The 25,293-nt window shown below is 42.0% G+C and overlaps 1 protein-coding gene across 11 annotated transcripts in view; it reads right to left on the bottom strand.

Annotated features, from left to right (window-relative positions):
- Window positions 1-25,293, bottom strand: part of chd6 (chromodomain helicase DNA binding protein 6) — a 218,775-nt gene that overhangs the window by 72,239 nt on the left and 121,243 nt on the right. For 10 of the 11 annotated variants that reach the window (XM_069884536.1, XM_069884540.1, XM_069884534.1 and 7 more), the window contains 7 exons: window positions 18,995-19,112; window positions 16,287-16,373; window positions 11,678-11,812; window positions 10,630-10,751; window positions 8,501-8,744; window positions 7,134-7,310; window positions 4,292-4,435 (listed from right to left, as the gene is read on the bottom strand). In XM_069884536.1, the coding sequence (XP_069740637.1) occupies window positions 4,292-4,435; window positions 7,134-7,310; window positions 8,501-8,744; window positions 10,630-10,751; window positions 11,678-11,812; window positions 16,287-16,373; window positions 18,995-19,112 (1,027 nt within the window). The remainder of the gene's footprint in view (window positions 1-4,291; window positions 4,436-7,133; window positions 7,311-8,500; window positions 8,745-10,629; window positions 10,752-11,677; window positions 11,813-16,286; window positions 16,374-18,994; window positions 19,113-25,293) is intronic. The other variant, XM_069884545.1, reaches the window with a different exon arrangement.

The raw sequence follows: 25,293 nt of genomic DNA, 5'->3' as shown, positions 1-25,293 counted from the left end.
CATTAGAATGATGCCTCATGTCAGCCACTGGGACCTAGATCATAATTGTAGTGTCCCTGGGACCATCTCTAAGTTTCACCTGTCCTTATGCCACTTCATTTGTTATCAAGAATAGTGATGCTATTTTATTTCTCAACAGTAAGCTCTTCAAGTATCTACAATTACAAACTCTTGAGCAGAATATTTTGAAAGCATTAAAAACAAAGCAAATACGGTGCCATCCTGGACACAAGAAAATCTAAAGCAATCGCAAGATATTTTGGAGGCATCATACAGACACAGAATATCCTGTTCATGGAGATAAGAGTTCCACAACATGGAAGCAGGCTCTTCAACTCAACTTGTCTGTGCTGACCAAGCTAGACCCTTTGCCTGCATTCGGCCCCTATCCCTCTCAACTTTTCCTATCCACATACTTGTCCAAATCTCTTTTGAATATCACGGCTGTAACCACCTCCAACGCTTCCTCCGGTAGCTCGTACCATAAACCCACCACCTTCTGTGAAGGTGTCCCTTTCAAATTTTCACCCTCTCACCTTAAATGGATTCCTTCTAGTTTTAGATTCCCCAACCCACAGAAAGATATTTACCATATCCATACCCCTCATGATTTTATAAACCTCTGTGTCCCCCTTAACCTCCTGCACACCAAGGAGGCAAATCCCAGCTTATATTTTCAATAAATGGATGACCAAACTGAGCTCAGTATTTCAAGTGTGCTCTCACCAACATTGTGCATATGATCTCCCTGCTCCTGTACGCAATGAAGGCAAAGGTACCAAAGCCTTCTTCACCACTCTGTGTAAATGTGTAGCTGTACTCTTGAGTCTCTTTCTTCTGGACCATTCATCAGGACCTATCATTCACCACGCAAGTCTTGGCCTGGTTTAACCTTGTCGAAGTGCAACACCTCGCACTGCTCAGGATTAAATTCCATCTGCCATTTCTTGGCCTATCTCCCAGTTCATTTAACCTTGTTATAATCTCAGATAATGGTCAGTGTCCAATGTACCACCAATTTTGATGTAATTTGCCAATGTAATCATCATTGTCATCCAAGATATTAATAGAAATGAAAAGCAGTGGGCCCACCACTGATCCCCGCAACACACAAATCATAGGCCTCCAATTTGAGTAATAACCCTCCACAACCCCCTTTTCTCATCTTCAAATGATCAGCCCATGAGCCTGACATCAGCAGTGGTTAATCATTGTAAAGTATCCTAAGACATCAGAAATATATGTGCTGTACTTGGGATAGACAGGGACTGATTAGAGATAGTCAACATGGCTTTTTGCATGGTAGGACACGACTCTCCAATTTTAGTTTTTTGAGATTACCATAAGATTGATGAAGGCCATGAATGTTGTCCACATGGAATTTAGTAAGGCCTTTGACAAGGTTCCGCATGGGAGGTTGGTCAAGAAGATGCAGTCGCTTGGTATGCAAGATGAAATTGGATTAGACATTGGGTTTGTAGGAGAAGCCAGAAAGTGGTAGTAGATGGTTGCCTGGACCAGTAATGTGTCTCAGGGATTTGTGCTGGGTCCATTGTTGCTTATCATTACTAGCAAAGATCTGGACTTTAATGTGAGAAACTGGATTATCAAATTTATAGATGACACTAAAATTGGGGTGCAGTAGATAGCGAGGAAGGTTTTCAAAGCTTGGACCAGGATCTGGATCAGCTGGCAGAATGGGCTGTAAAATGGAAGATGGAATTTAAAGCAGACAAATGTGACATGTTGCATTTTGGAAGGACAAACCAGGGTAGGACTTGCATAGTAAACTTGCATGCTGCAGAGTTTGCTGTGAACAGATGATCTAGGAATACTGATTCATAATTCCATGAAAGTGGCATCACAGACAGATAGGATTGCAGAGACCTTCTGTCACATTAACCTACATGAATCAAAGTATTGAGTATATCATTTGAGATGTTATTTTGAAGTTGTATAAGCCATTGGTGAGGCCAAATTTGGAGTATTGTGGTAGTTTTGGTCATCTACCTACAGAAAAGGTATCAATAAAATCAAGAGTACAGAAACATTTACAAGGATGTTGCTGGAACTTCAGGAGCTGAGTTATCGAGAGTTGTTGAAGAGGTCAGGACTTTAATTCATGGAGCTTAAGAGAATGATGTCAAATTTGATTGACGAATACAAATTATGAAGGGCATAGATAGAGTAAATGCAAACAAGACTTTTTATGCTGAGGTTGGGCAAGACAAGAATGGCCAATGGTGAAATGTGTAAGGGAAACATTCGTAGGAACTCCACTCAAAGGGTGGTGAGATTATGGAATAAGCTGTCAGAGGAAGTGCTGGATGCAAATTCAATTTTGACATTTAAGAGAAGGTTGGATAGGAATATTGTGGTCTGGATCCAGGTTGTTGGAACTAGTAAGATTAAATAAGTTCATCATAGACGAGATGGGCCAAGGGGACTGTTTCTCTGCTGTAATGTATTATGGTTCTTAAATGAACACCTCATATTGTAAAATTGTGCCCTGATTCTAGGTCCTCCCTTCAGGGGAATCATCCTCTTAGCTACTACCTTGTTGAGACTGATCTTCAATTGGATCACCCCTCATTGTCCTGAACAATCTCCTTAACCTTCATCCCAGGATTAACCTGGTGACTGCTTCTAATACATCTATCCGGTATATTACAGGTGCTTAGAATAAGGGCACACCTCACATTATTGGCAAGTCTTCCAAAAGGTCCCCAGATTTTTGCTTTTGCTTCCACAACTCTTCAGCCTATGGTGTTTTATGCCTTTAGCTGCAGTGGATGCAGTCTTTAACAAGGAGACAAAACTCCAGGTATGGTCTCACCTCGCCCTGCACAATTGCTGTAAGGCTTTTATACTCTGTCCTCTTTCCAATTAAAACCAACATTTATTTCCTTACACAGGGTGTCATCATTTGGCCCATCGAGTCCAGGCAAGTTTCATAACTGAGAAATTCCACCCATCCTCCATGTAAGCCTGTGATTTATCCAAGCCCTATCAACTCTCCTTTTGATTCTTTCCTACTTACCTACATGAAGCATAATTTGAGTAACCGATGAATGAATTTTCAGCTGCACGCTACCACGGACAGATTCAATTGAAAGCAACTGTTGCATCGGGGCACAAAATCTCAGATGGATTGGACTTGGAAGGGGTGCTTAAACAGCTACATTAGGGCCACCAATTATAATGATGAGTTTTATATTTTCCCCGAATATGTTCAGATTCAGTAAATAAATGATTTGATATGGTAAAGAAAGAAAATCTACCATATTTTTAAGCATATAACGCATGGGATGGCAATGAAAGAACACGCACATTTAATAGCAGCTGTGGGAAAGACGTCCCAGCAATTTACAGTGAATATGGGAATATTAGCGAGTCTGGGAATATAACAGCGGCATTGAAAGAATGCACACAATTAATAGCGGCTGTGGGAAAGACGCGCTGGCAATTTATAGCAAGCGTGGGAATATTATAGCAAGCATGAGAATGTAATATCAGCAATGAAAGAATGGGCACAATTAATAGCGAGTGTGGGAAATGTAGATCTTGGGAACCTCTTTGTACTGAATGCCATGGTGTTCCTATAAACAGGACAATCTGGCTGGGGCACTGCACCTTATTAATGTTAATTGACCAGTCCTGTCCCTTAGGGAGGAGATTATCATATCAAATGTCTCTGATTTGAGACATTAGAATTAAAATCCATTTTAACTCTGAAGTCTGTCTTCAATGTATTTAATTGATTTCTCTCCAAAGCTTGTTAATGTGTTGAAGCAGGATATCATCCATATAATTAGTGATTGGCACCTCTGGGAGGGGAAGTTGACTGGGTGTTAAATGCAGAAAATTAACTGTGGCAGAAACTGGTATGTACTTTGTCTCATGACCCATTTAAATGTAAATTGTTTTTGCCAGTCAGAATTTAGAATACTACACCCACGCATTATATGCGTGTGCACGTTATACAAAATTATTTTTAAACAATTTATGATGCTCTCCGCATTATATGCACATATGCGTTATATGAGTGAAAATACAGTATTTCCTCTGGTAGAAGAAACCAGAACATGAAAATCTGAGCCAGGGCATTCAGCACTGATGCCAGGTAGAATGCCCTCCTCCAACCATCTTTAAGAATATAATTGCTGTGGTGAAGGCAACCACACATCACCTAACTGAAAGGAGCTGGTGAGGGGTTGCTGCCCTCTACTCCTGCCCTTCCAAATAAAGGAGAATAGTCAACAACATGCACAGCCAGTCCTTGCCTATGTACCTGCTCATCGGTCTTCAGGTCTCCAAACTCCTCCATGAAGGTAGACTCAGAAGGAAAGTGAACGGGTTCAAGAAAATTTAATAAGCTGAAAAGCTCTTCCACAGTATTCTGCAAAGGGGTTCCAGTCAGAAGGACTTTATGCTCCTAAATTAGGAAGGGGGGAGAAAAAAGGCAGAGAAAGAAAGGACAGGTGAGAGGGGCAACTAATGCGACCTAGTGTGTGTGATACCAAGGCCAAGAACACTCCCACATCACATTATTTGTGTAGTAAATCTTCACAGATTTCGAACTAGCTTTCCGCTTAATGAAAATTAACCCAGAGCTAAGATTGAACTGTCAACTCAAAAATGACTTGCACTCTTGGAGTACTGAGACAAAGTCACAGAGCTTCCCAACAGCACAATCGTAATCATTTCTAATGCCTAATATAAACTGAACTCCTGGTGATGAACCCAGGATAGAACTTAGCACTCAAATCCGCCAGGTTTCACCTGTTAATTTGCTGCTTCTTAATTATTCAGCTGATTATCTATGGGAAATAAAGATGGTCTCAAATTCTGTCCAACTTCCTCAGCAATGTTTGTCCTGTACTATTTTTTCAGCATATTAAATATCTCCTTACTTCCAAATGCAGTGACTCAGGTTGTGAAAGAGTAAATATTATCCACCTTATCCAAACTTTTGTTCCTCCATGATTTGACCAGCATTATGTCATGCAGGTGAACTCCACCTTGCACCTGCCAACAAGGTAACTCTAAATATAATTTCCAATGTTCACACTAGGTCCAAAGCACCTTCTGCACTCAATGACCTATGCTGGCATTTGGTCCAGTACTATCTTCATTTTAAAACTTTTGTCCTCGTTTCCAAAATCCTCCGCAGCCTCAGCCCTCTCTTTGTAATTTCTTAGACCATAAGGTATAAGAGTAGAAAGAGGCCATTTGGCCTGTCAAGTCCACACTGCCATTTCATCATGAGCTGATCCATTCTCCCGCTCAGCCCCACCCCACTGCCTTCTCTGCATATCCTTTGATTCCCTGGGTACAGGAGGAACAACAACCAAGAGATCCACCTTAGTCAATGGTTGGGGATTGACTCCAAGCTAGAAATAATACACCTGGAATATGCAATTAATATTCTCTGTATATAATGCTCCACCAGGACTGCACTGGAGCATCAACAATGTTATAGAAACTGGAATACAAAATAATTGCAGCAAAAAGATAGGGCATTCAGCCCAGTAGGTTCATCCCTGCGAGTGGGATTAACTGGGAGCCAACACCACAGAGATAGAGGAGATACCATAATCCAAATGGGAAAATTCCCTGCTGTGTCATTCTACAGAAACAACCACCCCAGATCCCAAACTTAAAGTACAAAAGCATCCACCAACAAACACCCTCAACTCTTACAGGTTCTCCTCCAAGTCACTCTCTGCACTTTACCACTCGCTTGATCCAAATCCTGAAGTTCCCTCCCAATAGCATTGAGGGAGCATCTTAAGCTGAAGAACTTCAATGATTCACTGCCACCTTCTCAAGGGCACTTAGGGATAAGCAATAAACACAGGCCTTGCCAGCCACGCCCATACTCCACAAATGAGAAACTAAAAAGTCCTGCAGCAAATTCAGCAGGAAGGCGACGATAATAGAAATAATGACCCACATCAAAGGATCCCAGGGTCAAATAGCAGGCCTCTCATTGAGCAAAACATCTCAGTCCCCAGACCAGAAAGAGGCCACACCTCAGCCTGAAATGTGAGGTGACAAGAGGATTGCAGTGGCTCATCACTGTTCATGGGCAATAAACACTGGCCTAACCAGTCACATCCACACCCTGAGGGGGAATTAAAACACAGCACATGGGTGTAAGTGTGTGATGAACTTGGCTCAGCAAATCATTAGTGGGCAAGCTCAATTAAATCTCAATCTCACAGATAAAATGAATTTTCATGGTGTGCACATTCCTGATCAGAATGGAGATTAAAGCTCCTTATCCACTCCAATCTTCAAATCCATCCTCTTGTTGCTCCATGCACCATCAACTCCCACTAACTGCATGTCTCAACTTTCCACTCCTGCCTCCCATTTCACGAACACCCCACTTTCTATTGCATTTCCATTCTCTGACAATGTGCAACTCTTGGTAAACACCCCTCTATCCAATGGTCCACACTGTTCCTTCTCTATACAATGAACTCTGATCATTCACCAATTTCAACAAAAGTTGCAACCCTCAGTGTGGAACAACTGCTGGATTTGAGCACCTGTTGGACCCTTGTCATCTTTAGCCCACAGACATGATAAGAATTGATCAGCAGGCCCATACAGCCTTATGAGCAGCCTCCATTCAGCAAGGCTGCAGACAGCCCTCCATAATGATAACCATTTTCCCATCCAATCATCCCATTTGTTAACTTTATAAATATCCATGTCTATACCAGACTTGAGGAGACTCATACTGCACATCTGCAGCCCTCTAAGGGAGAGATCCACTGGTTGACAACCTGCTGCAGCAAGAAATCTTTCACCTCAGATCCGAATGGACAACTTTTAACCATAAGGGAATGTCTCTTAATTCTGGACTCCCCAACTAGATGAAACATCTTCTCTATTTTCATCTCATCAAGTTTCTTGAACATTTACATTCTAATATTGTTCATTCTCCTAAATTCCTGGGAATACAGGTTGTTCTATCTCTCAATCTCTGCAAGTCTATTCAATTACTTCCCCAATCGGCAATCCAGGAAGGGGGTAGAGAGGGGAGGAATGGCCATGTCCTATTCCTTTGCTCTTTGAGACGGCCATCCATCTGGAGGTCACAACATCATCAATGTCCTCACCAGAGCCATGAGCTTGAGACCCTCCAGCAGTTTACAGTTCCTGTTCTTCAGTCTATGGGCCTCATCGATGATCACACAACTCCACTGGATTTTTCGCAGCTCAGGACAATCAGCCAAAATCATTTCAAAGGTGGTAATTATTGCATTGAACTTGAAAATTCCCTGGATGGGGACACCCTGCAGGATTGAGAAATAAACAACGAAGAGACATTAGCCAGGACCTGAGTGCTAAGCCTAGCTACAGTAAGAACCAAAAGACTTGGATTTCCACAGTGCCTTTCATGATCACAGAATTCTCAAATGATTCCAACCACTGGGGATCTTTGAAATGTGGTCACTGTTGGAATGCAGCAACACCAATTTTGCCTCCAAAAGTTCCCCAAAACAGAAATCTTCCAGTGACTGTATGTTGCTTTTTTTTGAATTGCTAAGGATTGAAGGATGATTTCTTGCCTCAGATTCCGGGGATAAATTCTGCTTTTCAAGGCTAGAGGATCTACATCCACCTGGCAGAAACAGCCAGTGAAGCACTCAGTACTCCTTCGAACAGTGACCTCTGCATACTGTGCAGCCTGACTGACAATGCAGCATTCTGTTGACATTGCCTGTCAAGTGTGGCATTCACTCAGCAATGGCCCTGATAGCTCAGCACTCTCCCAGTACAACTGTGGGGATATCGGTCTAAATTTCTGCAAAGTGTGATTTGAAGACACCACCTTCAAGTCGGGACGGGAAAGATTGCTACCCATTGAGCTACAGTGAACATGCAAACACAACATCTCTGTCCCTCTTTGTCTGTGGACCCACAGTACTAGTAGAGAAGCTTTTGTCTGGATACAGATCCATCATGCTTCTGCCATACAGGCAGAGAAGAGCCAGCTATTCCTCACATTTCAGAAAATCCTGAGCTAATGTGGCAACAGCCATGAGTAGGCAGTCAAAAGCCAGCACCTGTGATTCTTAGTTTGTCACTCTGACAGATGCCCAGCATCTCCTGTCCAATATTTTAATTCTTCCCAAACTATTGGGAACTTCTGAACTGATACAAAGACTTCCTTTGTAATCCAGGGACGTGAGAATTAAAAACTTCACAGGTCCCAGACTGACCTTGAGTGTTTCATAAACAGGAATATCAACAGAGAGTTCCCAAAATGGACAACATTTTTATAAATTCTGAAATGGCATCTGGGTGCAAAACATTACCCTCTCAGAGTTTCCTGTGCATTTCTATTTCAGATGTCTAGTGTTTATGCAATTTCTATTTTATTTACAAACAGGATTATGTTTCAGTTTAAAAAAAAGCTCGACTTGTGCACAGAAACCACTGAACTTACGTGGGCACGCAGCCACAGGACTGATAGTCTCACCTCAGAGTCCTTGTAGTGCATTTCATACTGGTGAATCATCTGCCGACTGATCTGACTGCCGTGGTACACGATGACATTTACCTCCGTCCACGTGCGAAACTCCCGCTCCCAGTTGGCTATTGTGGAGAGAGGTGCAATAATGAGGAAAGGGCCCCGGATTCCCATCAAGTATATTTCATACAGAAATGTAATTGATTGGATTGTCTTCCCCAGACCCATTTCATCCGCCAGGATGCAATTTTTTCTGAAAAATATAAATTTTCAAAAACTTATAAGCGGGGAGGGAAAACAATTGTAACAGTGGGAATTAGAGAAAGACAGAGCAGAAGGATTAACAGAGCGCCGGAGGCCATAGCGTCGGGTGGGTTGAACGGATCATGGCCTGGGGGGAGTGGGGTTATAGCCTGGGGGAGAATGAGGTCATGGTCCTGGGGGAGGTGTCACAGCCCACTATGTGAGGGGGGGAGGGAGGGGTCCAACCCATTGCTTGGAGGAGGGAGCACATGGAATAAGAGATGCATACCATTCCGACTTCTGTTATCAATGCAGCCAGTCTAAAGTTTAATCTACTCTTTTCTTACTATTTCCAGACAAGGTCCTATACATCTAATCAAGCACATGGTAGCTCTGAACTGAGACAAAATGCTAGTGGGAAGGTAACTGGAGGTCACCCAATACTTACTGCACCTTAGGGTGGTGTGGAGCTCTTTAAATCTCCCCTTCACTACCGGATAGGTGCACAGAAAACACTGTCACTAGTGGAACAAGGTTGTGCCCCTTTAATACACATTTCCTCATGTCATTCAACTGCTAACCAATCGTTCTGACAGCATTACACCATCCAATGACCTCAATATCTACTATAGCAGGGAGTGATAACCAAGAATCATTGAGGAGACACTGCATATTTCCCGTTCTCGCGAAATTTATTCCACCCCATAGATGAATTTGAAAAACTTCTCATTCTCAGTACACAATTAAAAAATATATATAAATAATGCCCAATCCCACCGTATGACTGTGGAGTGACAACCAATAGTATCACTGAAAGCAGGAAGCTGGATAACTGGTGTCTTCCAGCGAAACAAACATCCCATCCTCTGTGAGACAGTAACTCTGGACAATATTGTTGACTCATAAAATAATATTTAATCAGCACCATTACAAGTGGGAAATTAGTGCAACTTTGCCATTTTAACTCCCAGAATAAAAACTACAAGCAAATCCTTTCTTCAACTATTATACATGACAAATTTACAAGCCACATTCACCTCAAACAAAAGGAGAGCGATAAATTGCAGATGCTGGAAATCTTAAACAACAGAAACCGCTGGATGAACTGGTGACAAAGGTGTGGACTCGGAAGGTTTAGGTTGCAGCCTCTTCTTTGGAACTGCTGAGCAAAGAAGCTATGTCCTCCAGTTGTAGACAGAATGGAGGGAATGTGTTTGACAGGAGCAGACAGCATGCAGACGAAGCAGAAACCACTCCTGCCATTCAATCCATCAGGATGTTTCCTTCGTTCCACCCATTCCTCCATCACCTTCTCTACAATTTATTATTCTCCCTTTCCAAGTTCTGAGAAAGGATTCCAGAAATTCTGTTTCTCTTTCCATAGATACTGCCTGCTACATCATTTTAAGTTTATTTAGGATTTTCATTCTGTGACTGTCTTAAAGAAGATGATATGGGAGAGGTGGTCTACACAAAGTAGAGATCCACCATCACCAATTTTCATGGAGAGGTGACAAAGATAGCATTATGAACATTAACTTTTCCATCTATTTTGGGATCTACTATTCCACTTTATTTAGAATGACCTCAAGTGAAGGGACCAAAATAAAACAAGCAGACTGCTGGGGCATAGGATTTCCCATAGCACCATCACTTTTTACTAAATAAATGAGGAAAGAGGGGGGTATTTTGAGGATTCACTCATAGTCAGCAAAGGACTGGTTCCATAAGGGAGAAAGGAGGGGTGGTAACGGAGGAAGGTCGGGAAGGGCAGCAAAGGAAGGAGAAGAGAATGCAGTACTGGAAACAGAAAGAGGGTGCTAAAGTGAGGACATGAAAGAGCAAGCAAGAGATTCCATGCAGAAAATGAGAATTCTCAGTGGCCACATGCTCACCTGTTGTACCAGTTAAAGAGCAGCCAGTTCATCCCCTCCAGCTGGTACTCCCTGAGTTTATTGTCTGCTTTGTACGGCCGTGATAACTCCAGTTTTTTCCACTTTTCAGCAGCAGGCCGTTCCTATTTCAAGTAAAGGGAATAGATGACAGCAACTGAAAGGCATGGGCTGTCCATGTTCCCTCTGTTCATGACTTAATACTCTCCCATTTAACATCCTTGGTTTCATGACTGGGTAAGAGTCAAATGAAAACAGGAACCAAAGGTAAATTAAACAGCCAGGGTCTCATCTTGAACATTTGGCAACCACTTTGGAGCTGACCTCTCACCCTGCCAATCAATCTAGGCCAAGGCATGAGGGAAGGAATCCAAGAGTGGGCTCGGGAGCTGTGGATCTGTTAAGAGAGGAGCTGCTGCTTCCTTCCTCTCTATTGGCTAGAAATTAGAATGAATAATTAGATTATTTTTAACCTACACTAATCAGACAGAGATGTTCATTTATTCTTTATCTACCTTTGTTTCCCAAGACCATAATACCCTGGAGCAGAATTAGGCCATTCAGGCCATCAAGTCTGCCCCACCATTCCATCATGGCAGGTTTACTATCTTTTTCAACCCCATTCTTCTGCCTTCTCCCTGTAATCTTTGATTCCTTTCCTGATCAACAACATATCTACCTCTGCTTTAAATATCCCCAATGACTTGGCCTCCACAGCTGTCCGCGGCAACGAACCCCACAAATTCACCACTCTCTGAGGAAAGAAATTTCTTATCTCTGTTCCAAAGGGAGATTTTTGTATTCTGAGGCTGTGCCCTCTGGTCCCAGACTCCCTCACCACAGGAAACATCCTCCCCACTTCCATTCTATCCAGGCCTAATAAATTAACTTTCAAATTCAGCTGTGGACTATTTTGTCCCATCTGGTGCACAGAGATTACCCTGCTGGCTCAAAAATGTAAGGCCTCCTCAGTTTTAATGTTGCTGATATTTTGTACATCTCTCATTAGTTAACAATGATAGGTGCACACAAACAAATCGGATTTAATTACCACATGTGTGATTTCAGGCACAATCTGCAGGTCCTCGTATTCCTGTATCTTTGCTGGGTCGATGTCTTCCACCAGCTCCCATGTGCTTTCTTCATATGGTAGGGAGCACCACTTCACCAAGTAATGAGTCACAGGCTTGGGAAACAGATCATCAAATATTAAACAGAGGCATACCCAATCTATTCACAACTGCAGAGCAGTCCTATCAGTCCTCTTTGTCCACATCCTTCAAAACCCTACCCAATAAAACCTATCAATCTCCATCTTGAGACTTTCAGTCGACAAACGTCGACAGTCATCCGACACTGAGGCTAGATGTCTATCATGCTTAAGAGCACATGGAATTTACTTCTATAGATTTAGGTTTAATTTTATGATTTTGTCATCTGCTCTGGATTTGACTCAGAAGGCCACATTTTAATTTATTTTTTAAATTTAGAGATACTGCATGGTCACAAGCCTTTCTGGCCCATGAGCCCACACAGTCCAAATGTATAAATGTGACCAATTAATCTACTAACCCCAACTGTCTTCGGAATGTGGGAGGAAACTGGGGAACCCAGAAGAAATTCACACAGACATGGGGAGAATGTACAAACTCCTTACAAAAAGTGCCAGATTTGAACTCTGGGTCACTGTTGCTGCAATAGCATTGATCTTAAGATCAAATTAATAAATTATTGGCTTTAAACAATTCAGATCATGCATCACTTTATTATCAATTAAGGGTGTACAACTAAGATTCTACAAAACTGATATTTTTAGCAGCACCACCCTCTGGTGATTTTGAAACCAAAAACCCAAACTCTTATTCTGCAACTGAGGTGCAAAGACTGAACAACTATTCCCAACATTCAGGTTCTTTTTGATTATCTTGTAAAAATCGATAGAACATGGAAAAGTACAACACAGGAGCAGACCCCTTCAGCCTCAAGCCAAAGTTTGGCTGCTTGTACCTGATGGCCATTCCTCAATCTCCTTCATATTCAGGGATCTATCGATAAGCCTCTTCGATGCTACAAATGCATTTGCTTTCACCATTGCTCCTGGCACCTGTCATTCCCTGTCAAAATTTTCCCCCACACATCTGCCTTCACCTTCTCTCCTCCCCCACCCCCTCACTTCATCAAGGAATCGGCAATAAAGTAGAACAGCAGAAACTTGAAACTCTAAAGCCTTTTTGCCATGAAAAAATATCCCAAGGTGTTTCAAAAATGCAGCAGGTAGTGGGTCAAGTGAAGCTGAGGGAAAAAGAGCACAATGTTTGGTTAATGAGCTGGCTGGGTTTTAAGAAGCATGCTATAGCTGGAGTAGGATGAAGCAGAACAGTGTGATTGAGTTTTATAACTCAAATGTAGAAAGCAGTGAGGAGGTTAAAGAGGACGACAGTGATAGATTTCAGAAATCCTGAAACAGGTTGGTGAAATGAACCGAGGTGTTGCAGGTGCAGATTAAAGTCAATGCAGAGAAAAGAAATATATTTCGGTTGGGAAATGTGAACTAAATAGCGGTAAACAAGAGACTGCAGAAACTGGAAAACTAGAGCAACACACAGAATGCTGGAGAAACTCAGTGGGTCAGGCATCATCGATGGAAGACAAAAGGTGTTTTAAATGTCTCAGGCTAAAACCCTTCATTGGGAGCTAAAACATTCAACTTTAAAGGGACAGCAGATATAGAGGGACCAGAATCCACGTGTATCGACCTTTGAAGGTGACAAGATTAAAAACCTGTCAGAAATGCATTTCCAACTTTTGATTTTAGGAATATAGCACAAAAGCAAAAACCCTCCCAAGCCTTTTAAAAGGCAATGTTTCAACTCTAATTGGAGCACCTGCTCAAATCGGAGGGGATGCAAGAAAGGAATGTTAGGGGTGCAACCTCTGAGAGCTGAAAATATGTGACAGAGGGGTGATCAAAGTCATGAAGGATTTCAATAAGGCATATTCGGGCAGTAATCACATGATCCTTGTAAAAGGGGAAAAACAATAAAACTTGTTTACATAACCAATTGTGTCCTAAAACATGGTGTCTGAATGGAAGTCAATTCAACTGTAACATTCAAAAGGAAACTGGAGAAAAGAGATAAATTTTGCAAGCTCTGACGAAGAGCACGAGAGTGAGTACAAATAGCTGACACAGGCACCAATGACCATCTTCTCTGCTACATCATTGCACAATACAAGGCCAAACATTACAGGAACCAAGATTAAATTACTAGCAGAGAATAATTCCTCACTCCTCGAAATGATTGCAGGTTGTGGGTTAAAACTTCCATCATAGCTGATAATTTTTGATTTATTTTTACATTCTGAGAGCTGCTCAGACTAAGTGAAATTCATTTCATTAACTTCATAACTTGTTACAGTCATAATCTATGCAAGTCAAAGAGCAAAACACCCCCCAATATGCATACACAGGAGAAGTGTTGGGCAGTGACATGGCTTGGAATATCGCACAAACCTGATAAAAGCTAGACCCCACCTCAGCTCCCAAAAGGGATGGCTGTCAGAATCAAAACTGAAACTCAATTTGCCTTGTATTTTTTTCATGCTCCCTACATCTACCTCCATAGATGTGGAAGCTTTACAGAAGAAATTATAGAACTTAGTTGCCAGGCAAAAGGCCCAGAGGGTGAGTGAATCTAATTAAGAAAACACAAGAACTGGAGGACTGCACAGATTCCAGGAGTGGAGCAGGTTAGAATGTGAACGGCAGAGGTGCTGGAGCTGCTGTAATGGCAATGCTGCCACCGGTGAGGACCTGTGGAGAGCAGGGAGCAGTGCTCCTGCAGGGTCCAACTGCCCAATACGACGACCGTCAGCTTCATATAGGCTTTAAACAGGGGTTTTATTTAAAATCCTGCGACCGTGGGGTCTGGGCCCAAGATGGTGATGTCACAAGGGATTGCAGACTCCAGGGTAGCAGAGGGCTGGCGCTGGGCACCAGAAAACAGCAAAACTACCCTCTGTCTGAGAAGGAGAAGCAGAGGAGACGATCCATGTGACGGTGTCCCTGGTGGTGGACCAGCGAGGGGCTCTGCGGCTGAGAAACACACAGGTTGTTGATGACTCAAGGAGAGGAACCCACGCAGACTGTGGGCTGCTGGAGACTGCAGTCAAGGGACCCATACCACGCAGCGGACTGCTGGAGACTGGCTGAAGGGATACTAGGTATCGGAACCAGGATTGGAGAGGGTGCCCAGGATGCTGAAGGATCCTAATCATGTCGGAGGTTCAGATCTGGAGCTTGGGTTGCCGATGGTTTGGACTAGACTCTGTGTAGTTGTGGAAGGTGCGGGAGCCCTGGAGGCAAATCCCCGGGCACTCAATGACTCTGGGGGGAACTCCCTCTTGCTTCTCTTTCTCTGACTGCCAGAGGCATTTCAGACAATTTCTGTCGATGGCAAATCTGTCTTACAGCAGACAAAAGGCAATTTTGTGTAATATGATACTGTTTTTATTAGATGACAATAAAATGAATCTTGAAAAGGGACAAGGCAGTGCAGGAATTGCAAATCAAAGTGCTGTTGGCCTGGGAGCTGATGAAAGATGATGGCTGAATGGGCCTTGGTGCAATCTGGAACATGGCAAGATGAAACTTATAGAAAATGAAAATTGGGAAGAAGATGGAAAACATTTGGCCAGGCACATCCAGAGTGAAGGCATGGATGACTTAGGAGCAGGTGAACTGGTAGAAGGACCAAGATGGGTTTTCACTTGTTGGTGGAAGGAAGTTAGAACATTGACCAGTACAGCACTGGAAAAGGCCCTTCAGCCCATGTGTAATGTGTCTAACATGATAACCAAATCAAACTAAAACTCTGTTGCTTGTACATGATAAATATCCTAACCCCTTCATATTCCCCGGTATATCTAGAAGCCTCTTAAACACTACTGTTGCATCTGCTTCCACAAAGGAAGGAGATGGAATGGTACAGAATCCTAGTCCTCTCCAGTAGTTCAGCCATTCTGTCCCCAGTCTATCCTGCTGGTCATTAAATTAAATTTAGGCATACAGCAAGGTAACAGGTCCTTTGTGCCACCCAAATATCCCAAGTAACCTACAACCACCATGTTTTTTTTTGAAGGATGGGGGGGGGGGGGGGGAATGTCCAGAGGAAACCCCCGTGGACATGGGGAGAACCTACCAACTCCTTACAGACAGCGGCAAATTCGAATTTGGTTCGCTGGCGCTATAATAGTGTTGCACTAACTGCTACGCTAACCGTGCTACTCATCATCTAGTGCCCTGCACATTCCTTTAATTGTTTAAGAAGGACTCAGCTCAGTCACTTTGGAAACAATTCACCCCTGCTGCATTATTCCATTAGGACATGATGGGTCTGCATTTACTCAACACGCTTTGATGGTTTCACCTAACAAAAGGCTGCCAATATTTGACTGAAAGGTTCAATTGATTCCCCAGTATACAGCTTTTTGGTGAGTTGCTTTGTTGGTCTTGCAGAGAAGTTCTTGTGAACTGGGCTCTGAATTTTTTTTTGATTTTGTGGAGAGCAAAGTGTTTCCGTCAACCAATTCAACCCTCTTTACTACTTCAACACATTTACTGCATATCCTCTTAACCTTCCAAGTACCAAGTTACCCACCTCTGAAGTTTCAGAGTCTATTGTATGTGCTACATCCAGGATCCGGTCAACCTCTATATAATCTGGATTAAATGGCTCTTCATCAGGCTACAGACAAGATAAAAAAAAAATACCATGTAAACTTTATTAAAATAGGAAAAGAGTCCAGTATCATTTACTTGAGAACGGACATGTCACCTTCACCTGTCCAGTGCAAAGAGTTGGCCAGCATCTTAATGTTGGAGGGAAGGTTGCAGGAGATCAGCAGGCCTGGTAGTGAGGGCACAGATAGATTTGGGAGGAGTTATACAAACATGATTTGTGGGCTGAGACAAAGTAGGGAAAAACCAAGTGTGTCCTCTGCACTGTACGGCCACATACGCATAGGCAGGAGCAGTAGCACACTGCATGCATTTATGCTCTGGGTCTGCTGCACACACAGGAGTCTCATGTGCACACTTATGCATGCACCCAGAGTCTTGTCTTCTGATTGACTCAGGAGGTCAGGATTTGTTACTTCAGGTAGCTGGAGAGCAGGATTATTTTCAGAGCTTTTCTGAAATGATAACTGTGCAAATTGAAGACCATGACCAGTATTCAACGAAACTTCCTTCTACAACAGTAACCTTGGATGATATGCTACAGAAATAATCTGATCACGGGTCTTGATTATCATTAAACATTAACTTAGACCAGTTTAACCCTTTTCTTTTTCAGAATACATCATACTGACATTTCAATTTCCTGCATTCACAGTGCACCCCCTCTCTCTCATATCAGTTTTAGTAGCAAGGAATCAATAAGAATGGAGGGAAAGGAAAGCATGTTTGCATCAGATGCTCTGAGTAATTAAGGATGTGGCCCCCAATTCTGCCAGCACTCAATGGAATCTTTACTGAAGCCCTCATCTCTATTCTCTCTTTTTGCTCCATTCAGTAAGAAGAGCTCAGGGCCAAAATGTCAGTTATATAACTTTACCTTCAATGGACGCTGCGAGACCTGCTGAGTTTCTCCAGCATTTCCATGTTTTCACTATTAATGTTTCAGTAGTCAAAGTTTTGTCCAATTATTTTTAAAAGCAAGGTCTCCATCGCTCTCCCCGCCCCAAAATGATGCAGCTCGAGCTGATGATTTCCTCCAGCAGGTTGTTTTTTTTTGGTTTTATTTTTAAAACCCACCAGGTGAGGTCATGCTTCTGGCATTTGAGTTAATGATCAAACTCTTAAATCCTCACGCAACATTAAATTAAGTCACACCAGACAAGGAACACACAGGCTAACCAGCCAGGGAATTGCAGATTCCTCAGGAGTGACTGAGCAGACCTGTAGCAGGACGGTTAGAAGCGAACATTCGGATTCCTTGACTAGCACTGAGTGGATACACCATTGGCTGTGCACAAAAACATCCCATGGTTTTTGCCTTTACACACTCACTACTACTTAATCCATTCAATCAGAACCTGCAATCTGAAATGCTCCCTGTAAAGACTTATTCACTCTTTTATGACTTACCATCATACAGCATGGACACACACCATTTGGCCCATTGTGTCCATGCTGACCAATAGCACCATTTTTCAGCACTGGCCCCCATGGGTTCTAAGGCAAGATGACACAAATCCTTGTCCAGACCTTTCATATGGCGCCTGCAATTCTAATTCCACTGATCTCTTTGACAGTATATTCCAGGCACTCATCACTCTCAGGATGAAGAAGGATCCCTTGGATCCCCTCTGAATTTTCCCCCCCGACCCTATATCCATGTCCTCTAGATGTTCCTCACTGGTAGAATGTTAATACCAATTCTTTGCAGGAGTAATCTTCTTATTTAAAGAATCAAAACGTAGGACATTTCACCTTCAATGAAATCATGGCTCCACATTCGCACTACACCAAATTCCTTAATAATTAATGAAAATCTATTACCCCACCCCATCTTGAAGATTAACAAGTGACTGACAATCCAGTGAAATTTGTACACCAAAGTTTGAAATTTCTACAAATCTGCATCCACAAGTTCAGAACATTCAGACAGAACATTTTCTTTCTCTCTGCCTCAGTTGTTGCTGAAAATTAAATTATTTATTGACCTTTAAATTCTCAGGAAACACTAGCTAAGGGAACTACACAAATTAATATCTAAGGGTGCAAATTTAAGAAAAGGAATAAGAAACGATCTGGAAGAGAATTTTTCCACAGAGGGTGGCTGCAATCTCGAACACGCTGCTCAAGTGGGTGGACATGGTGGCTGAGGGGCCTGTTCTATGCTGCACGACTCTTTTACCATTTAACCCATCAGACGACCTTCTTGGGCAATCTTCATTTCACACTGTCCGCTCTTTATTAGCCTCCAAAGTCTCAGCAGAGAACTCCAAAAGAAGGAATTTTACATTAAAAATATTTGATGGAAGCTTTGGTAATTGATGCCAACTTATCTAGCATGAACACAAGGTCCCTGTTTAGACGATGTAGCAGCTGGAATGGAAATGTCAACACCAATTCCAGCAGCAGGCTGAGGCAGCACATACGAGTCTTTACTGCCATTGCACCCATCGAAAAAGAGCTTAAATTGATCCAATAGAGGTGAAAGCATGGTCACAGTATGGGCTGAGAGCCACTGCAGATAACATCACGGGAGGCTGCAATTAAAGATTACAAAAACATCTGATAACCTAACTCTCCTCCAATTCTGAATGCACAGTCTGATAAACCTCCAAATTATCACTTTACCTCAACTAAAAGGTTCTTCATCTGAGCCTGCTTGGCCCTGAAACGTTTGATCTTCTGGTGAATGCGCTTATCCTTCTGCAGCTCCTCCACTGTAGCCCATTTGCAGTGCAGGTATGAGCTGAAATAAAGGCACAGCATACTGAGTTCACGTTGGAAAAACAAATGGGGAAGAAGCATTCAGTTTAAGAGATGGTGGATCTGTTCTCCCTGGAGAGGATGGGGTTAAGAAGAGGCTTGATAGAGGCATGTAAAATTATGAGTATAGATAGGGCAGAAAACTCCACCCTCTCCCCACCTCCACCATCAAAAGAAGATAAAACTACATGAATTTTAAGGTGAGATGAGAGGAAACTGCTTCACCCAGAGTGTAGTGAATCTGTGGAAATCTCTGCCTATAGAATTGGTAGAGGCTACTTTATTAAATATATGGATAGCTTCTGCATGGTGGAGAAACTAATAACAATGGGGGAAAGCAGGTAGGTGGAGCCAAGTCTACAGGCACAATATTATTAGATCGCAGAGCAAGCTTGAAAGGCCTCCATCAGGTCCTACTTCGCATATTTTTATCCGAGAAGAGATTTATAGGGGATTTGGGTGGGGGGGGGGGGGGAAGGAGGGAGGCCTTCTTCACCCAGAGAGTGGCAAGTACCTGGAACGTACTACCAGCGAGAGTGGTTGTAGCTGAGACACTGACAGCATAGATGGCTCTAGATGAACTGTAGCAGATGGTTAGTATGGACATTGGGCTGAATGGCCTGTTTCCATGCTCTACAATTCTATGACCATGACAAGTATACACATATACAAAGTTAATTTTGAAGAAATTCCAAAGGTACCCAGATGGCTCTGATGAGCAGTCAACATCTTAAGCTTAAAAATCTTTATAGATGCTGCCTCACTATTGATAATATTTCAAAGTCGAGGTAGTGTACTTGAAGTTAGATTCATGGTGATATGGGAAAGACGGGAAAGACAAGCAGCATATTAGTGATATTGCTTGAAGGTAAACACTGGTTCAGAGACAAGAGAGAACCCAGGTTGCTCTGGTTTAAACTCTTTCAAAAGGTAGCACATGTGATAGCGTGGTACATCCTTCACAATGCATGAAGTTCCAGCCTAGATTTATGTACTTTGGAGCCGAGGATTAAACCTGTGCCTTTGAGTCAGGAGTGAGGGCTTCACCATATAAGCAAATCGTACAATATACCCACATCGTTCTGCCAAGGTAACAAGTGATCTCAGTTCCACCCTGCACTAGCCATCCACAACACAATATGGATGAGCCACACTTCAAGTCTGCAGAAAAGGGTGATCAATTTCAGTTTGAGGGATCAGGTCAGTTATCAATGACAATGTAATTCCCATTCGAGTAGCATTCTCCAACATGATTACCCATGCATTAATTCCTGAAAAAAATTAACCAAATACACTGAAGGTTTCCTTATGCATTATATTAGAGAAACTGGTAGCAGATTGCTGTTATTCAGATAATATTTCTGTTCTCAAAAGAGAATACTGAGATAGGAAATTTAAAATGGAATTTAAAAGGTTTTGGATTAAGTGCTACACAAGAATTTTGATATGAAGTTGATGGGCACGACATTGCAGACTGCTGGAGCTGGTTGGTTCATGAACGGTGGACAAAATGGTACATCTGAATATAGCAAACATTTACTGTCTACCTATACCAGCTCTACAAAATAAACTAATGAAAAGTTCATGACACAAACAGGTTCACATAGATGACAAAACAACATTAGAAATGGTGATGCATTTTAGAAGAATAAAGAAGAAATAAACACAAAATTATTAAAAGTTCAAAAGGGGAGGAGGGAGAGGCCTCACAACCTCAGCAGCTCTTGCCTCCTGTGCTGTCTGTGTGGTGTTTGGATGTTCTTCCAGTGACTGTGGGTTTTCTCTCACATCCTGAAGATGTGCAAATTGGTAGATTAGTTAGTCACTGGACATCATCCACAGCATGTAGCTGAGTGGTATGGTCTGGAGTGGGTGACATGAATGTAAAAAGTTAACAGTGGAACAAGATTGCTCTTTGAGCTGGCATAGATGTGATGGGCTGAAATGACCTCTGTCTATGGCGAGCTAAATACATTTATTAAATCATGAAAAAACAACTTAAAAGATCCTAAATTTATCCTGACACAGAGCAAGAATGGAGAAATCAGTCAATCTGCACTGAATAATCAATTAGGCTGTCGTAAGGACCATATCTTCAACGTTTGCCACCTGGCTTTTGGAATGACCACTAAGATGCAGCAAGAACCCAGGCAGGATTCCTCAAATGATACTGGGATAAGAGGTTTGACTGAGATGAGTGAAAAGATTCATTGAAATCATTCATCATAAAGGAAATTGGATTGAAAATTTTAACCAATAAAAATTAACCAGATAAGAAACTGAAAAACACTATTAAATGGAGCAAGAGGTTTAGAGAAATATTTTCATATGAAATGGAATGCAATGAAATGGAAGTAATTCAGAGGGAGGAGGAGGAGAACAAGAATGGAACTTCTTGAGAAGTCTTCGCCACAGAAGGTGATCCTTCAGACCATTGTGCCTATACCAGCTCTGTGACGATCTGCCGCAATACACCTTTTCTTGGTGCTCCAAGCATCTCTGTAACATACGCGGCATGAAAATCAAGAAACAAATTGATATTTTCTATTCCAAATTCAACGATCTTTTGAACACAGACTTGTATGTCAAATAACAAACTTTCACATTGAACATTCATCAAACGGCAAACTCCAAACCTGTTAAATGTTTCATTTTAGGAGATCTGGATTTTAGTTTTCAGATCTCAACTGGGGAATCACATCACAAGTTCTTGACATGGAGCAAGAACAAGTTGAGTTAGACTGGCTGAGGAGGGCACAAGGCAAGATGCCCAAACCAAACCTGGTACCAAGACTGTGGAAGACTCAACGGGGCATGGCCATGTGAAGGAAGTAGACAGACATGTCTTGGATCAACTCTCAGTGAAGAATTTTAAGAAGATGGTTTAAAAGTTTAAAATTAAGAATTTATTTCCCTGTGGATGAACAAAATGAACACTAAGAAGCCATGATAGCAAAAAACCAAAATCAGAAGAAACACCAACTCAGTCAGGAAAATAGAGTGAAAGCCTGAAAGGGAGCAGCACAAGAGCAGTCTTCGGACCGACTGAGCCCAGCAGTGCTGGGGGGGGGGTGGGGTGGGATCAGCGCGGACCTGAATATAAGATGGAGACTTTAAGCAATCGTTTCATGGGCATTAAAACAGCAATGAAAGATATGTCAGAGAAGGTGACTGAATTTAAAAAGACAAATGATGATTTAATGGAACAAATGGTCCAAGTGGAAGTTGACTTGGTTAAAATGCAAGAAAAGCTGAAGGCTTTGGAAAAAGATGGAAGAAATGGGACTTGGATAAACAAGCTATGGTGGATAGGATCGACCACATGGAGAATTTCAGCAGATGCAATAATGTTTGGATTATTGATATGAAGGAAGGGACCGAAGGGAGAGACCTGGTGAGCTTCTTTGAAACTTGGATTCCACGAGTATTGGGAGAAAATAAATTCAACGGAAAACTACGAATAGAAAGGGCTCATCGGATCCCCGGACCTGGAAGATCTGACGAGCAGCGGCCGTGGCCAGTTCTGGTATGACTTTTGAGTTACCAGGAACGGGAAGCAGATTTGGGAGCAGCATTTGATTACTCTAAGCAACAAACGGCCTGCTTGAGATTGACGGTGGATAGAAGTTATTCTTTCAAGACTTTAGCCCAACTTTGATTAAGCAAAAAAAGGAATTTGATGATGTAAAAAGGCAATTTCGGTCAAAGAACATAAAATACTCGATATATCCTGCGACTCTGAGGGTCGAAGTAATGGATGATAATCGATATTTTATCAAAACTAAGGAAAAAGCAGAAGAATTTTTACAAGGATTATAAAACGATTAAAGATATTAGATGAAGATTAAGAAGAATGTTTACAATGGGACAGATTAAAAGTGTATTTTTTGAACCCTTGTATTTATTGTTAAATTATATGGAAATTTGAACGGAGAGCTCAAGAAAGAATGAGAACTTGTTAAAAAAATAGTAGCAGGGTGGAGACACCGGTCCGGGGGAGGGGGGTTAATGGCTCTGGGGGAGGAGTAGTTTTGCAAGATGGTGCTGAAGGCAGGGGTTCTTCTTTCTTAGATTACACGGGCTTTTTTTGCGGGCTTCTGGTATTTCTTGTTTACGTCACCGTCAGAGCAAGGACACTATATATGTTTTTTAAAGGGGAAAGATCACTATTAATTGAATAATCAAAAAGATTTTATTGCTTAACAATATTTATTTAAAAACTGGTATGGATAAGACATGAAAGTTTATTAGTTTGAATGTTAATGGGCTAAATAAACAAGTGAAAAAGAAAAGGGTCTTGGCATACTTTAAAAAAATTAAGCCAATGTAGTTTTCCTGTAGGGTACTAAATTGGAACATGCAAAATTAAAAGGAGTATGGGTGGGGCAAGTAATATCATCTTCTTTTGGTTCAAAGGCAAGAGGAGCAGCCATTTTAATTGATAAAAATGCACCAGTAATAGTAGAAGATATATTGATTGACCAAGTCGAAAGGTTTGTAATGGTACATTGTAAAATTTATGCAGTATCATGGACGTTCATGAATATTTATGCTCCAAATTATGAAGATGAAGCCTTGATGAAGGATATCTTTTTAAAAGCATCAAAAGGGAGACAAAATATATTAGTCAGGTGGATTTTAATTTCTAGTTGGATCCGATATTAGACAAATTAGCGAGAACAGTAACGAGGGCAAAAGCCGCGAAAGTGACGCTATCATTTATGAAAGATTTAAATCTGATTGATATCTGGAGGCAGCTCAACCCCAGAGAGAGACTACTCGTTCTACTCAAGGGTCAATGACTCACATACAAGGATTAATTTAATTTTAATGTCTTCACAGTTAAAAAGCAGAGTGTTTAAAAAAAAATACTTGGCAAGGCTATTCACCATTAACTTTAACTATCTTGTCATGGAAAAACAAGAAAATGTGTACAGATGGTGTCTTAATGCCATCTTGTTGAAAAGGGCAGACTTCTGTGAGTTTATTTGGAGACAGATAGAACTAATTTGTGAGACAAATATCTCTTCCACCGATAACAGGTTTTTGATACGGGATACGCTTAAAGCTTATGAGAGGGTAAATTATTCCTTATACAAAAAATCTTAAGAGAATATTATATAGAATTGGATGGTTTTGAGAAGGATAACAGAACTGGAGAAAGAATATCAGAGGATGGATTTACAAGAAAAATATAGACTCTTTGAGAATAAAAAAATTGAAATAGAACACATTACAAATGTATAAAATGGAAATTTTTAAAAAAACTAAGCAAAAAGGAAGTCGATTTAAATGGAAAGTTGATGGAATTAAGGAGAATCCTAGCGAAGATTTTGCCTGCAATGGAGAGCAGCGTGATTTCTCGCCTTTGTTTTTGTACAGGGTGATGATGATGGCATCATGAAGGTCCTGAGGCAGCTTTCCTTGGTCCCAGCAGAGCATGAAAAACTCATGCAGTTTGGTATGCAGAGCTTTGCCGCCAGCCTTCCAGACCTCTGGGGGGATTCCATCCATACCTGCTGCTTTGCCACTTTTCAGTTGTTCAATTGCCTTATATGTCTCTTCCCGGGTAAGGATCTCATCCAGCTCTAGCCTCAAGGGTTGTTGAAGGAGCTGGAGCAGGGCGGATTCTTGGACTGAGCAGTTGGCACTGAAAAGGAATTGGAAATGTTCTGACCATCGATTGAGGATGGAGATCTTGTCGCTGAGGAGGACTTCGCCATCTTGCAAACAGAGGAACTACTGACATGGTCTTTGCCCTCAGACAGCTCCAAGAAAAGTGCAGAGAACTAAACAAAGGACTCTACATCACCTTTGTTGACCACACCAAAGCCTTTAACACCGTGAGCAGGAAAGGGCTTTGGCAAATACTAGAGCACCTCGGATGCCCCCCCCAGTTCCTCAACATGGTTATCCAACTGCACGAAAACCAACAAGGTCGGGTCAGATACAGCAATGAGCGCTCCGAACCCTTCTCCATTGACAACGGCGTGAAGCAAGGCTGCGTCCTCGCACCGACCCTCTTTACTATCTTCTTCAGCATGATGCTGTAACAAGCCAATAAAGACCTCAACAATGAAGACGGTGTTTACATCCGGTACCGCACGGATGGCAGTCTCTTCAATCTGAGGTGCCTACAAGCTCACACCAAGACACAAGAGCAA

Source organism: Narcine bancroftii, chromosome 6, assembly GCF_036971445.1.
Source record: "Narcine bancroftii isolate sNarBan1 chromosome 6, sNarBan1.hap1, whole genome shotgun sequence".
In the NCBI taxonomy this organism is placed as follows: domain Eukaryota; kingdom Metazoa; phylum Chordata; class Chondrichthyes; order Torpediniformes; family Narcinidae; genus Narcine; species Narcine bancroftii.
The sequence above is the reverse complement of the archived record's forward strand: the minus strand, read 5'-3'. Positions and strand labels throughout refer to the sequence as shown.